This window comes from Palaemon carinicauda, chromosome 14 (assembly GCF_036898095.1).
Source record: "Palaemon carinicauda isolate YSFRI2023 chromosome 14, ASM3689809v2, whole genome shotgun sequence".
NCBI classification, from domain to species: domain Eukaryota; kingdom Metazoa; phylum Arthropoda; class Malacostraca; order Decapoda; family Palaemonidae; genus Palaemon; species Palaemon carinicauda.
This window is the reverse complement of record NC_090738.1, coordinates 130,075,432-130,088,183: the sequence shown is the minus strand read 5'-3', so window position 1 is coordinate 130,088,183 and position 12,752 is coordinate 130,075,432. Positions and strand designations below refer to the sequence as shown.

At 44.4% G+C, this 12,752-nt stretch overlaps 1 protein-coding gene across 1 annotated transcript in view; it reads right to left on the bottom strand.

Annotated features, from left to right (window-relative positions):
* Positions 1-12,752, bottom strand: part of LOC137653025 (acetylcholine receptor subunit beta-like 2) — a 211,132-nt gene that overhangs the window by 27,657 nt on the left and 170,723 nt on the right. Inside the window, 1 exon segment of the mRNA XM_068386416.1 lies at positions 60-280. Within this exon segment, the coding sequence (XP_068242517.1) occupies positions 60-280 (221 nt within the window).

Genomic DNA, 12,752 nt, shown 5'->3' with positions numbered 1-12,752 from the left:
CAGTCTTAAGCACCGGAAACTTATAATGCTAGAGGTACACAGTCAAATACAATGCTCACCACATTTACCAGCAGAATGTGAAGTCAGAAAATCATCATTAAACTTGAAACCATTTCCTCCGCCTCCACCGCCTCCTCCCCCTCCTACACCAACACCGCCAACCCCACCTCCTCCTACTCCTACGCCTCCTCCACCGTTCCCTGCGCCATTCCCTCCGTCCCCATTGAAGCCTCTTCGCTCGCCACCTCGAAATTCTACGAAGGGGTCGTTGTAAGGATCACTGTAGGAAAAAATACATATACATAATTTAAAATAGCTTATGTAAACCATATTTTTACTATATAAAGAAATAAATATGCATACAATTTCAAATCGCTTATGTTTAAAATGTTTAAAAAAAAAAAAGTTAAAGTTGCGGGTTTTTTAGGTCTCCCCTGAGACGATCTACATCATTCTCCTCGGGCGACCACAAGCCAGCAGGGACTATCACTAGCCCTCTAACTTCCCCCCAGGGACCACCCTGGGGAGTATCCCCGGTAGAAGGTCTCACACTAGCCCCGTCCTGGCAGGGACGCGAACTCGGGACCTCTGAAACAGAAGCCCGTGACGCTACCAACCTAGCTATCCGGATAATATGCACTACCTGATTTCACAATGACAAACTTATACAGTTATAGACAGGGTTGAAATTATGACAGTATTCTTTTAATATATTATAAACCATAAGTGTTTCTTTCATGCTCATCAATAAATGTTGCTAAAATCAAATCAGTCTTCTCTCCTTACTCGCGGATTCCCGTATTCCCTTAAACCCGAATGCGAAAGTATATGCGGAACCTTACATAAGCAGTCCTCAAAGCGAGCAGCAAAATTCCAAAAAGCCCTCAAAATTCCTGCACTCGAATACTCAAGACCTAGCTAAGTCAGTGGCTTATCGCATACTTAGTTCGAGTCATCTGTTGCTACCATTCTCGAACTATGCGAATGGAGAACAATTAAAATTTTCTGTGGAGTATAAAAGTGTAAAAGGGTAAACCACCATCCAACTGCATTCATAACATGAACTCGATTATGATATAAAAAATATTTCGAATTAGTGCCATTATGTTAAACGCACTGCGTGAGTCATTACATTTCGTAAGTTCATAATAACATTTAAAAAGGGGGCAGAAAGGGCAGAAAATATAAACAAATATACCCAGAAGCAAATAACACAGGATTTTTGTTCAAGCTTATCACGTCAAACAGGCAACCATTGAAGGATTCTTTCATTGACACTAAGTTAGTTGTCCAAATTATAAGATAGTGGGCAAGATTGGAGAATATGATTGCTGGTCAGGGTATTTTCTCCACATTCGCAGGACTGATCAGTTTTGAGGTCCCATTTGACCAGTTCTGGTCACTCTGGCTCTAGCTTTGTTGAGGGTACACCAATTACATCTGGGAAGTAGTGCCCCATCAGCAATTTCATCAGTGGGGTCCTACACTGCGTTGTTGGGAGTTAATCTCCTTTCAAAGTCCCTTCATTGGTCCATACTATCATTCTGTGCTGGTATTTTGGCTGGCAGTCTCTCCACAGTAGCAAAACTATTCTTTAAGTCTACTTGGAACTGACACATGAAGATGTAGTGGATGTCTTGAGTCCAAGATTTGTATGCTCAATTGTTTTATTATTGTATGCCTCCTAATTTCTGGAGGAGCCATACCATCAAGTTTGTAGAGGGTGTTGGTGGGAGTGGTACGTAGCGTCCCTGTAATGACTCTGTATCCCTCGTTAAGGATAGGATCTATTTTCTTGGCATGTGATGATCTGCTCCACACTGATGCACAGTACCAGGCTGGTGCATAGCACAGGGGTAAGACAGCTGTTCTTAGTGTGTGAGCATTGGCTCCCAACTTGGTTCCTGCAGGTGTTTTAGCAGGGAATTACGAGAGCCAAACCTTCCGTCAGAGCTTTTACAGATGGGTAGCAAATGACAGAATTCTATTCAGTGTTACCCATAGGTACACTGGAAACTGGTGGTGTTCTAGCTCTTCGCCATGCTAGAGGATCTTGAGTTTGTGACTGGCTTCTTTGTTACTCAGTTGAAATAGACACACTTCGAGTTTTAAGTGGGTTTGGATTCTGGTATCATTTATCATAGTACTGTCCCATTTGCAGTAGATTGGCTGACAGTCGTATTTCAACTTTTTGAAAGGTGGTGGCCTGTGTAGCCAGACATAGATTGTCTACATACTGTAGATGTATCTGCGGACGTTTGGTGCAGAGGGTTGCTCATAAGCTTGTAAACTGAACAGCATTGGTGCAAGGACTGAGCCCTAAGGTAGGCCATTCTTTTATGCTCGCCATTTGCTTTTAGTGCAGAAAGCGTTATTCAAATCCGTCTTCTATGTACAGAGTTAGGTTGAGGAACTGGCCACAGCAAGAACATCCTGATCTGGATGAATCCAGCTTGGTGTGGGGTGAGGAGGAGTATTAATCTATCAAAGATGTAACAGAATTTCACAGGATAGCAAACTAATCACCAGTTTGTACATATTCACCAATGATCATTGCCTTTTGCGTTTCATATAGATCAACGAAAGTGATATCTTCAACTTGAAACAAATCTCTGAAGATTATGAATAAGCAGAAATGTGTAGCTGCAGGTGACTCAGTTGCAAACACTGTAGTTGAACATTTATATACAGATTTAGATCTATCCGTAAAGTTCCTAGGATTCCCCTGTGTTAAAAAAAAAAAACAATCTTCCATTCCTAATCATCGGTGTTACTAAATGCATGGATACACTAAATCTTCTTGTAAAATCGACCTTTTCAAAGGTTATTGGTTCGAAAGTGAACAAGCTATCAGATGGCCAAATTCCTATTCAATTATACTGTGACCAATGCAAAAGTACAAATATATATCTCTTCATAACGTCTTGACCGTGTTGGTTAATTTTACCAAATGTGGTATTATAATATGAGTTTAGGTTTTTAGCAAGAAAAACATACATATTCATGGCTGGTTAACCCCACATATTTTGATATGTTTGCTGGTGTCGTAAATGATAGTGTTTTCTATTTTTTTTTCTTTTTTTGGGAAATAACAAGAGGTGACCCTTGGTTACAGTACATATATTTTAAGAGTTGCTAATATTTTGTCTAGATAACAAAAATATAATTTTGGGGATTAAATATTTGTACCGTTTTATTTAAAGAAACATTTATAATTGTAAGTAGCATCTCCCATCTCTGTAAATGTGCTCAATTTAGTGTTTATATATTGGGTATAATTATATATTTTTTTATAAATTCTTGTTGACATTCCAATAAATATAACCTCTTTGTATATGATTTCACAAAAAACACTTTCAATGCAATAACGGTTCCTCAAAGCACTAGGACACGAAAACTTAAGACTGATCATAAAGTTGACGAATTTCCCTGAAATTTGAAAAAAAATAAAATGATATCAGCATTTACCATCCAATGATAAAATGCTCCAACACTTTTTCCATGACCTGAATGATCTCTTCCAGGTATCAGCTTATATAATTATAATTATTTGCGCCGTTTCCGGAGATGTGTTGAAAAATATTTCATAAAATGTTATACATTTTACAAGACTGAAAATGAAAAAAAAAAAAAAAATGCGTAAATTCGAACGAATAAATTATAAATAACATCACTTGGAACACAACCAAATTAATGTCTTAATAACTGGCTCTCTGAATTTGGGGTTGAATACCATGCATTTGATTCTTAATTCAAGCGATTGCTAATTTTGGTAAGAAATCGACAAAAATATATATGATTAAGATATGAGGACTTGGAGGAATGCAGGAAGGATTGCTGGCACAAGCGGGCGCGGACACACATATACAGTGTATACTGTATAACACACACATATATACAAGGTAATTAATATGAATGTGCATAAGAAATATATACAACGCATACATCTACACACACACACACACACATATATATATATATATATATATATATATATAACGGATTTTGAGCGAAGCGAAAAATCTATTTTTGGGTGAGATAGCCATGTCGTCCTGATGGAAGTTCCTATAGGGTAGCTTCCTAGGGTATATTACAACTACGGCGATATTCCCAGAGAATTTACCTTAAGGTACCAGAATTCTAACTCCTGGAGCGAGTATCCCTCGTGAAAGGGATATCGCGACATATCAGAGGACGTATTCTAGACACGTCACATGGCAATCTACGACCTGAACAGAGATTCGTCTCGTAGGAGGGAGATTGACGAGATACGAATTCGGGAAAGAAAAAGGGGAGCCGCTCCCAAGGCTTCCCTATCCCCCGATTCGTATGCGTGCCTGGCGCCAATCCTGGCGCCATCTGTATTCCTTGTAGCGTACACGAGGTGCTACAGATACTGTATGTAGGGAGGGGTCCTACAGCCCTTTCTTAGAAAGGCAAGGGCGGGTCCATCAGGACGACATGGCTATCTCACCCAAAAATAGATTTTTCGCTTCGCTCAAAATCCGTTTTTTGGGCTCAAGCCATGTCGTCCTGATGGAAGTGTACCAGAGCATTACTGTATCTGTGGATTCTCAGAACGTGCCGTACTCCCCGGAGATATTTATTCCCGGTCGACTAGACCTAGAGACCTAAGATGTTACCGTTATACATCTTTTCAACTAACTATAAACTATGTTAGAGCTTCCTGCCCCCTACAGGGAAGAGTCCTACTAGACTCTGGAAAGTCTCGAAGAGTACATATATCTATGTATGAATACCAGGCAAGCTAATATAGTGGTCTCGCCCTATATTAAGTAAAGCATAGTTTGTAAAGGACCACTGCGTCAATATGAAATATCGACCAGTTTTCCGCACAATACTTGTATTGGCCAAAGGTTTTATATCCGCATAGGAGGAAAACCAATGCAACATAGCTTGCATAAAGGAACAATTCTATTAGAATTATCCCAGATAAGGTACATAGAATGAATGCTCAATTATACCAATAAATTGACACAGGTGAAGGAGACGCAAGGTTCTCAAGAACAAGCTTATTGACAGACAATAAACAGACAGGTTAACCACAATTATACATATATATATAAGAAGAGGATAACCCAAAACTTTAAGCATAAGTATGATAGTAAACAGGGCTTGTTTGTCTGAAAGAAAAACATTAGATGCCACTTTTAAGATACCGAGGTATCAAAGTCATAAAAGCCTGTATTACAAATCAATGACATTAGCGTTAGAAACGCTCGGCACACATGTCTGCACTTATGCTAGGTTCACCTTCGGAAATGGAACAGTCTGGATGGGCAACACAGTGCCCTCACTTAGTTTGTAGTACAGTATGTAACTACACACTCACCCTGGAATTAATCGTCCCAATTAAGACCACTGTTCCTCGCAGAGTTAAACAGTAGGGTTAACACCGCGACCCACTGCTACCACAGATCTCTTTTAGTTCCTCTACTTGCTTCGCATAGTGGCGAAAGAACACTCTGGAAGACTTCCAGCCAGTGTATGAACGGAGATGTTCAAAATCCATGCAATTAAAGAAATTTAAGAATGAGGCAACTTTCCTCGGATCGTGACCTGCGGGTGTATTGTCAGGATCCGCTCTGCGAATAAAATATGTGATTTTTGCTCTGAGTTGATTCAGAGATAAATTTGAGCCTGATGTTTCTCCCCTGAATAGTTGACCACCCTTGAAGTCTGAAGTTCTATGAAGATAGACCTTTAGGCATTCTACTGGACATAGAGATGCATCTTCTTTCAGAGGGCAGATTCTCCAGGGACCCCACCTGTTGGTGGGTAACTCATTCTTGGCGAGAAACGTAGGATCCGGAAACAGGTTCAGTTCTTCCCCATCCAGGAACTGAACACGACCTGCCTCTCTCGAGAGGCTACAATTTCACTAACCCTGGCCCCGGACGCGAGTGCAAATTAGGAAAATAACTTTTTGTGTCAAATCCTTTAACGCACATTCTTCATTGCTCAACAGAGAAGCGAAATGAAGAACTTGTCTAAAGACCATGAAATGGGCTTTGGAGGTGCTGAAGGTCTGAGCCTAGCACAGGCTTTCGGGACTTTATTAAAGATCTCGTTACCTAGGTCGACCTGGAAGGCATATAGAATGGGTCGTGTCAAAGCAGACTTACACGCTGAAATCGTGTTCGCTGCCAACCCTTGACCATGGAGGTGGGGAAAAAAGATAAGCAGAAGTCTGTCAAGATCTCCTGCGGAATCTTCGCCTTGACAAAAGGCCACCCATTTTCTCCAAGATGACTCATATTGCCTTCTAGTAGATTTGCATTTATATTCCTCAATGAAGTCTATACTGGCTTTCGAAATCCCGAAACGCTTTCTCACCGCTAGGGAGAGAAAATCATGAACTGCAGGGTCCGGGTTTTCTGTAATGAAGCGCAGACAGTTGACTTCTGGACTCGCTGGGTCAGAACTGGATCTGGTAGTGGTACAAACTTCAGCTACAGTTCCAATGCCAGGAGGAACCACACGCTGTTCGGCCACTTGTGGGCCACTATTGCCGCTACCCTTTAAAGGATCTCAGTTTGTTGAGGACCCTCAACAGAAGGTTGTGAGGAGGGAACAGATAAATCTTGGACCATCTGTTCCAGTCGAGGGACATCGCGTCCACTGCTTCCGCTAAGGGGTCCTCGTACGGGGCACGTACAGGGGCAACTTCTTGTTGTCTTTCGTCGCAAAGAGGTCTATCTGCAGTTCTGGGACTGATTCAGAATGAAGGAGAATGATCCTGCGTCTAAGGACCATTCCGACTCTATCGGTGTGAACCTGGATAGAGCGTCCGCTGTCACATTGCGGACTCCTTGAAGGTGAACTGCCGACAGGTACCACTTCTTCTTTTCCGCCAATCGGAAGACGGCCAACATCACCTGGTTGAGAGGTGGTGACCTCGATCCTTGTCGATTCAAGTATCTTACAACTACCTCGCTGTCTATTACCACTTTATGTGGAACGAATGACGCGGGGAGACTTTCTTTAAGGTAAGGAGCACTGCCCTAGCTTCTAGAAAGTTTTATGAGAAAGGTCTTGAATAGCCTGGACCAAGTCCCCTGGACTTTTTTCCGATGAGAGTGACCTCCCCATCCCTCCTTTGAGGCGTCTGAGTGAATCGTCACCGACGGGGGAGGTGGCTGAAGAAGAACCTGACTTCTTTAGATGTCTGGCTTGGGACCAAGGCCTGAGAAGAGTACTTAGCCGAAGCGGCTGGTCTTCTCAGATCTCTTCACGCGTTTGATGCATAACTTCTCCAAACTCCGATTGCATCCTTTAGCTGTGCTCTTAGCACTGGGTCTGTCACCGAAGCAAACTGGAGAGAGCGCAGTACTCTCTCCTGCTCGTGTCTTGATATCCTTTCGGAATCTTGAAGTCTCTTGACAGAACCCGCTATCTCCTTCCTTTTCTTCGCTGGGGTGGAGAAACGGTGTGACAAAAGGTCCCAGTGGATCTTAGCCACTGGAACTTTTGAGATGGAGAAAGTCGAGACTTTTTCTGTTGATCTTGAAGCCTAGGTACTCTAGGAACTGGATCACTGACTGGAAGCTTGCAAGCATTCTGTCTCGGATGCTGCCCACACCAACCAGTCGTCCAGGTAGGCTACTACCTGAATTCCCTTTAGGCGAAATTGTTTGAGAGCTACGCTCGCAAGCTTCGTAAAAATCCTTGGGGCTATGTTTAGCCCGAATGGCATGGCTCCGAAGGCGTATAGTCTTCGCTGTAGCCTGAACCCTAGGTAGGGGGAGAGTCGATGGCTAATTGGAATGTGCCAGTAGGCATCTGACAAGTCTATAGAGACGGAATATGCCCTCTTGGGCAGTAAGGTCCTTATGTGTTGCAGTGTTAGCATTTTGAATTTGCAATTCACTATGAACTTGTTAAGTGGCGACAAGTCCAGAATGACTCTGAGCTTTTCCGAGTCTTTCTTGGGAACACAAAACAGCCTCCCTTAGAAATTGATGGGCTTCACCCTTTTTCTCCAACCGTTCTTGAACGTACTCCTCCATAACGGGGGTGGAGTGTTGGAAAAAACCGAAGGTACGGGGGTGGAGTGCTGTACCAGCTCCCGCCCAATCCATTCTTGAGTAGGCTGTGGGCCCAGGGATCGAAGGTCCACCGATCCCGAAATTTCAGAAGTCTCCCTCCTACCGGTATCACCTCACTTGGACTGCCGTCCTGAGGTCTTGCCTTCCTGACCACGACCACCCCTGAATCCCCTTCCCCTTGAGGGGCGTCTAGACGAGCCTCTGGCTGCTCCTCTAGGCTTTGCTCGGAAGGAAGTAGACTGCCCTTCGAACGTTGGGGTGAATGCCGTGGACTGTGTCGACACGGCCTGGGGTACCCACTGAAAGGTGGTCGGGGTTTGTGCCACGATCTGGGGCACTGGGGGCAATGGCAATTGCAGTTGCTGTTGCTGTCTAAGAGGCTTGGCTGGCCGAGACGGTAGCCTAGTCCTCATAGTCTTCCTCTTTGGTTGAGGACCCTCATCCGGGGAAGACTTTCTTTTGATAGCCAGGTCCCACTTCTGGAGAAGGTTTCTATTCTCCAAGGTGGCTTTATCAAAAACTTCTTTGACCAAGTCGGTAGGGAAAAAGGTCTTTTCCCCAAATGTTGGAGGAGATTAGTTTCTTTAGCTCGTGCCTCACTGTAGCCGAGGTAAACACGAACTCCCTACAAGCTCTCCTTGCCTTGACGAAGCCATAAAGGTCCTTCGTCACTGTGGCCAGATGAGGCTTGGCCACTACCATGAACATTTCATGGACCTTGGGGTCACTTGCCATCGTCTCGAGAGTAGTCTGAAGAGACATTGAGGCAGTCAGTCTTTCTTTTGTATCGAGCTCACTTCGCAAAAGAAAGTCAGACAGCTTAGGGGGGTCCTTGCCGAACTGACGTCCGGCAATATCAGCCTCCAACTTTCCACTTAGAACGTAAGATGGACGTCCTTCCAATCTTTGTGGTCCATAGGCAGGGCCAGCGACAAGGGTTTACACTCCTCTAGGGAGGGGCAAGACTTGCCGGCCTCGATTGCTTTTAGTACAGCCAGAAACCCTTTCTGTAAAAAGGGGGAAGGCTCTAGTAGGCGAGGACACAAAGGAAGGGAGCTTCTTATTCAATGCAGCTACCTTTGAGTTAGAGAAGCCCCTCTCTTTCATCGAAGATGAAAGTAGAGCTTGAGCCTTAGCATGGTCATCACTATGACCTCCTTCGGTTCTGCCTCCTCCTTTGAAGCTGGTTCCTTCCTCAGCCGGACATAACAGTCCGGATATGGTGCCTTGCTGGGCCAGAATTCCACCCTCCAGGGGAACTGAGCCCAGCATATCCGAGATGACGATCTTTCCAGTCGTCATCGACATGTGCTCAGCATACCTCCATGGGTTAGCATCCGAGCACAAAGGAAGGTCTTTCACATTGAGCTTTTCTGGGGCCCATGTGATTCTGCAAGGCACTGCATTCGCAGTTCCATTGCAGCCGCCTTCTCCTGATTCTCCTTCTGCATTTGTTGGATCATTCCAACAATAGAAGAGAGGGCCTGTCCCAGCTCTACTGGGAGACCGGCCGATGTAGAGGGACTTGAACTTCATCCTGGGCTTCTGCAAGGAGGTCTTCCTCCTGACACCCGTCCACATCAGATATCCTGTCATTTAGCTGGATGTCTTGCATCGCGACCGCGACTTCAGCATCCACCTGGATCTGAACTTAGGGGATCTCCTCTTGAGGCTGGGGAATCACTGCCTCAGCTGATGCCTTAGGGAAAAGATACGCCCTCATCTTCTCACTTGGAAGATAAGGGCCAGAAGTGTACTTTTGGAAGCCCCTTACCCAGGTACGAAGCTTCTTCCTAGCTATTTAAATGTCTCATTAATCAGGTTAGTGCACACAGTACATACCTGAGGGTCCCAATACCGGAGATCATCCTTGGAGACAGCGTATGCTGCGTGTCTCCTACAAAACTCATGTCCGCAGAGGTTCTTGCTGCTGACATTGCAGAAAGCACTTCCCCACTTCGGAGTGTCCTTCTGTAAAGAGAAGAAATTTCCATGAGTATCAAGTGAACTATGTATCACTGGATATGCATAGTATAGCATAACAATTCATAAATGAAAGACACACACTTGTGTTTCCCTCACAACCCATTGTTGCAGCCTTCCAGATAATAAAATAAAAAATGGTTTATCTCTACTAGAGTAACCAATGCAAGGTTTCCATAGGAGACAGGTGGAGCTCACACCTAGGCAATGATTTTAAAAATCCTGGATAATAGACGGGGAAGAACTCTGCTTCCTGTCTGAGGGCAACAGCAAAGGGCTGTGTAAGAAAACACAATAGTGTTAGAAGATACAGTGCTGTACCTAAACTTTTACTATAGTTTTCTTCTTACTGTATATGCTATACAGAAGAATACTAGTACAGTATAGGAGGATGTGTGCCGGCCTGCCTTTGCCGGCCGGCACACACCACAATTAGCTTTAAAGTATACTACTTAACAGCTATAGGGCGGCAGCCCTCTGGTTCAAATGCCTGTGCCGGCGGCAGCAGCTGCCGGCCAGCAACAGCCAGTGTTGGCCGGCAATGATTGCCGGCCAGCAACTACACAAGGTAGTACCCAGCTGCCGGCCACACTCTTGGTGACCGGCAGACAAGGACTGACATAAGCCGGCCGGCAAAGGTACAAGACCGATGCCAGCCGGCAGCAAAAGAACCAGAAGACTACCCCTGCCCGGCTGCCGGCCTCATAGGCCGGCAGCCGGCCTCATAGGCCGGCTGCCGGGACAGGTACAGCACTAGAAGAAAATAGAATGGATGCCGGGATAAGAGTGTACACAACCCCCCCAGCCCGGCAACCGAAAGAGTGCATATAAGGAAGGGGAGAAACTTAATTCAGGCTTCCTTGACCAATGCCGTCCGGCTCTGCCGGCAGGCATGGATGAGGGACCAAGAGAGGTCCGGGCAGCACTCGAAAACATAAGACCCTTGCCGTCCAGCGTCTCTGCCGGCCGGCAATGGGCTTAGTCAATCCAAATCCCAACCTATACTAGGTCCAGAAGTAGAATGACATATGGTACAGTAATACCCCTGCCGGCCAGCTCTGCCGGCCGGCAAGGTACAGTACAGTAATGGCTAGGCCATTACGGAGATAGAGGGGGAAGGGACAAGAGGGTCCTGCCAACCTTGCTTTAGTGACAGATCACCCGTAGCCAAGAACTCTGTCTTAGCCTAAGGGAGATCTAAGGGAAAGGGCCAGCGCAGTAGTATAATACCTGCCAGCTTCCAGAGCACCAAAGCAAGGAAGGCGTTGCAACTCCCAAGGGAAGATTTATCCTCCCCGAGAACAGCAACAGGACTTAGTCTGGTCGATCACACAAGAAGGAATCATAACTACAGAAACCTTCGACAGTGACCTAAGGGAGCTCAGCTCCCTTTGTAAGTGTTAGGTCAGCGAGGGAGACTCTGCCCCAAGCCAAACAACACGGACTCAGACTAAAAACTCTGTTGTTCTGACCCTCTTTGAACCAGACTCTGCTGGAACAGGAAGGTACAGTAACACCCTAGTATAGTTTTATCGAAAATAAATTCGGAAAAAACCACTTAGGGATAAGACCAAGGCTTAAACAGAGGGAAAGGGATTGCATACCTTCTCCGAAGAAAAGAAAGCAACCGGGGAGTATGATAAAGTATACTAAGGCTCCATAAGCAATTAGCCTAGGCACCAAGAGAATCGATTACCTAATTCACCGAAACTCTCACGTATACAATCTTGGAAATATTCCACACAGTCTAACATGTATAAAATATAGCCTAAAGCTTCAATAAAATTTTAATTACACTCGGAAAAACCATAATCATGCATTAAGTACTAGGACCAAACGACTAGGCTACATGGCCTAGCGTAGGCCAGAATGGCGAATACTTCGCCAAATAATACTAAGCACGAAAGGAAATCCTATGTAAAGCTAAATAGCTAAATTTTATTAAGCAAAACAACCAGGAATGTCACTCTGACTAACTAATTTATACCTAGCGAGTGACAGTGTCCAGGACACCTCTGGTAGGCTACGGCTCTTGTATCAAAGATTAATCCTATTAATCACTCAAAATTTTACCAAGAGCCTACATTTATACATAACAGACACTATACTCAACTTATCCGAGGTCAACGAAGACGAAGAAGCCATGAAAAGCTGAATAAATCCAAGATTTGCGAGAAAAACAGGAAAAAACACCGAGTTGTTAAGCTACGCAAAAAGGAATACAGATGGCGCCAGGATTGGCGCCAGGCACGCATACGAATCGGGGGATAGGGAAGCCTTGGGAGCGGCTCCCCTTTTTCTTTCCCGAATTCGTATCTCGTCAATCTCCCTCCTACGAGACGAATCTCTGTTCAGGTCGTAGATTGCCATGTGACGTGTCTAGAATACGTCCTCTGATATGTCGCGATATCCCTTTCACGAGGGATACTCGCTCCAGGAGTTAGAATTCTGGTACCTTAAGGTAAATTCTCTGGGAATATCGCCGTAGTTGTAATATACCCTAGGAAGCTACCCTATAGGAACTTCCATCAGGACGACATGGCTTGAGCCCAAAAATATATATATATATTTATATATATATATATATATATATATATATATATATATATATATATATATATACACACGATATATTTAACTGAATGTATATTAACAATATGTTTCACTCCATAAGGCAATAATGGTAACGGAGTACTTTCA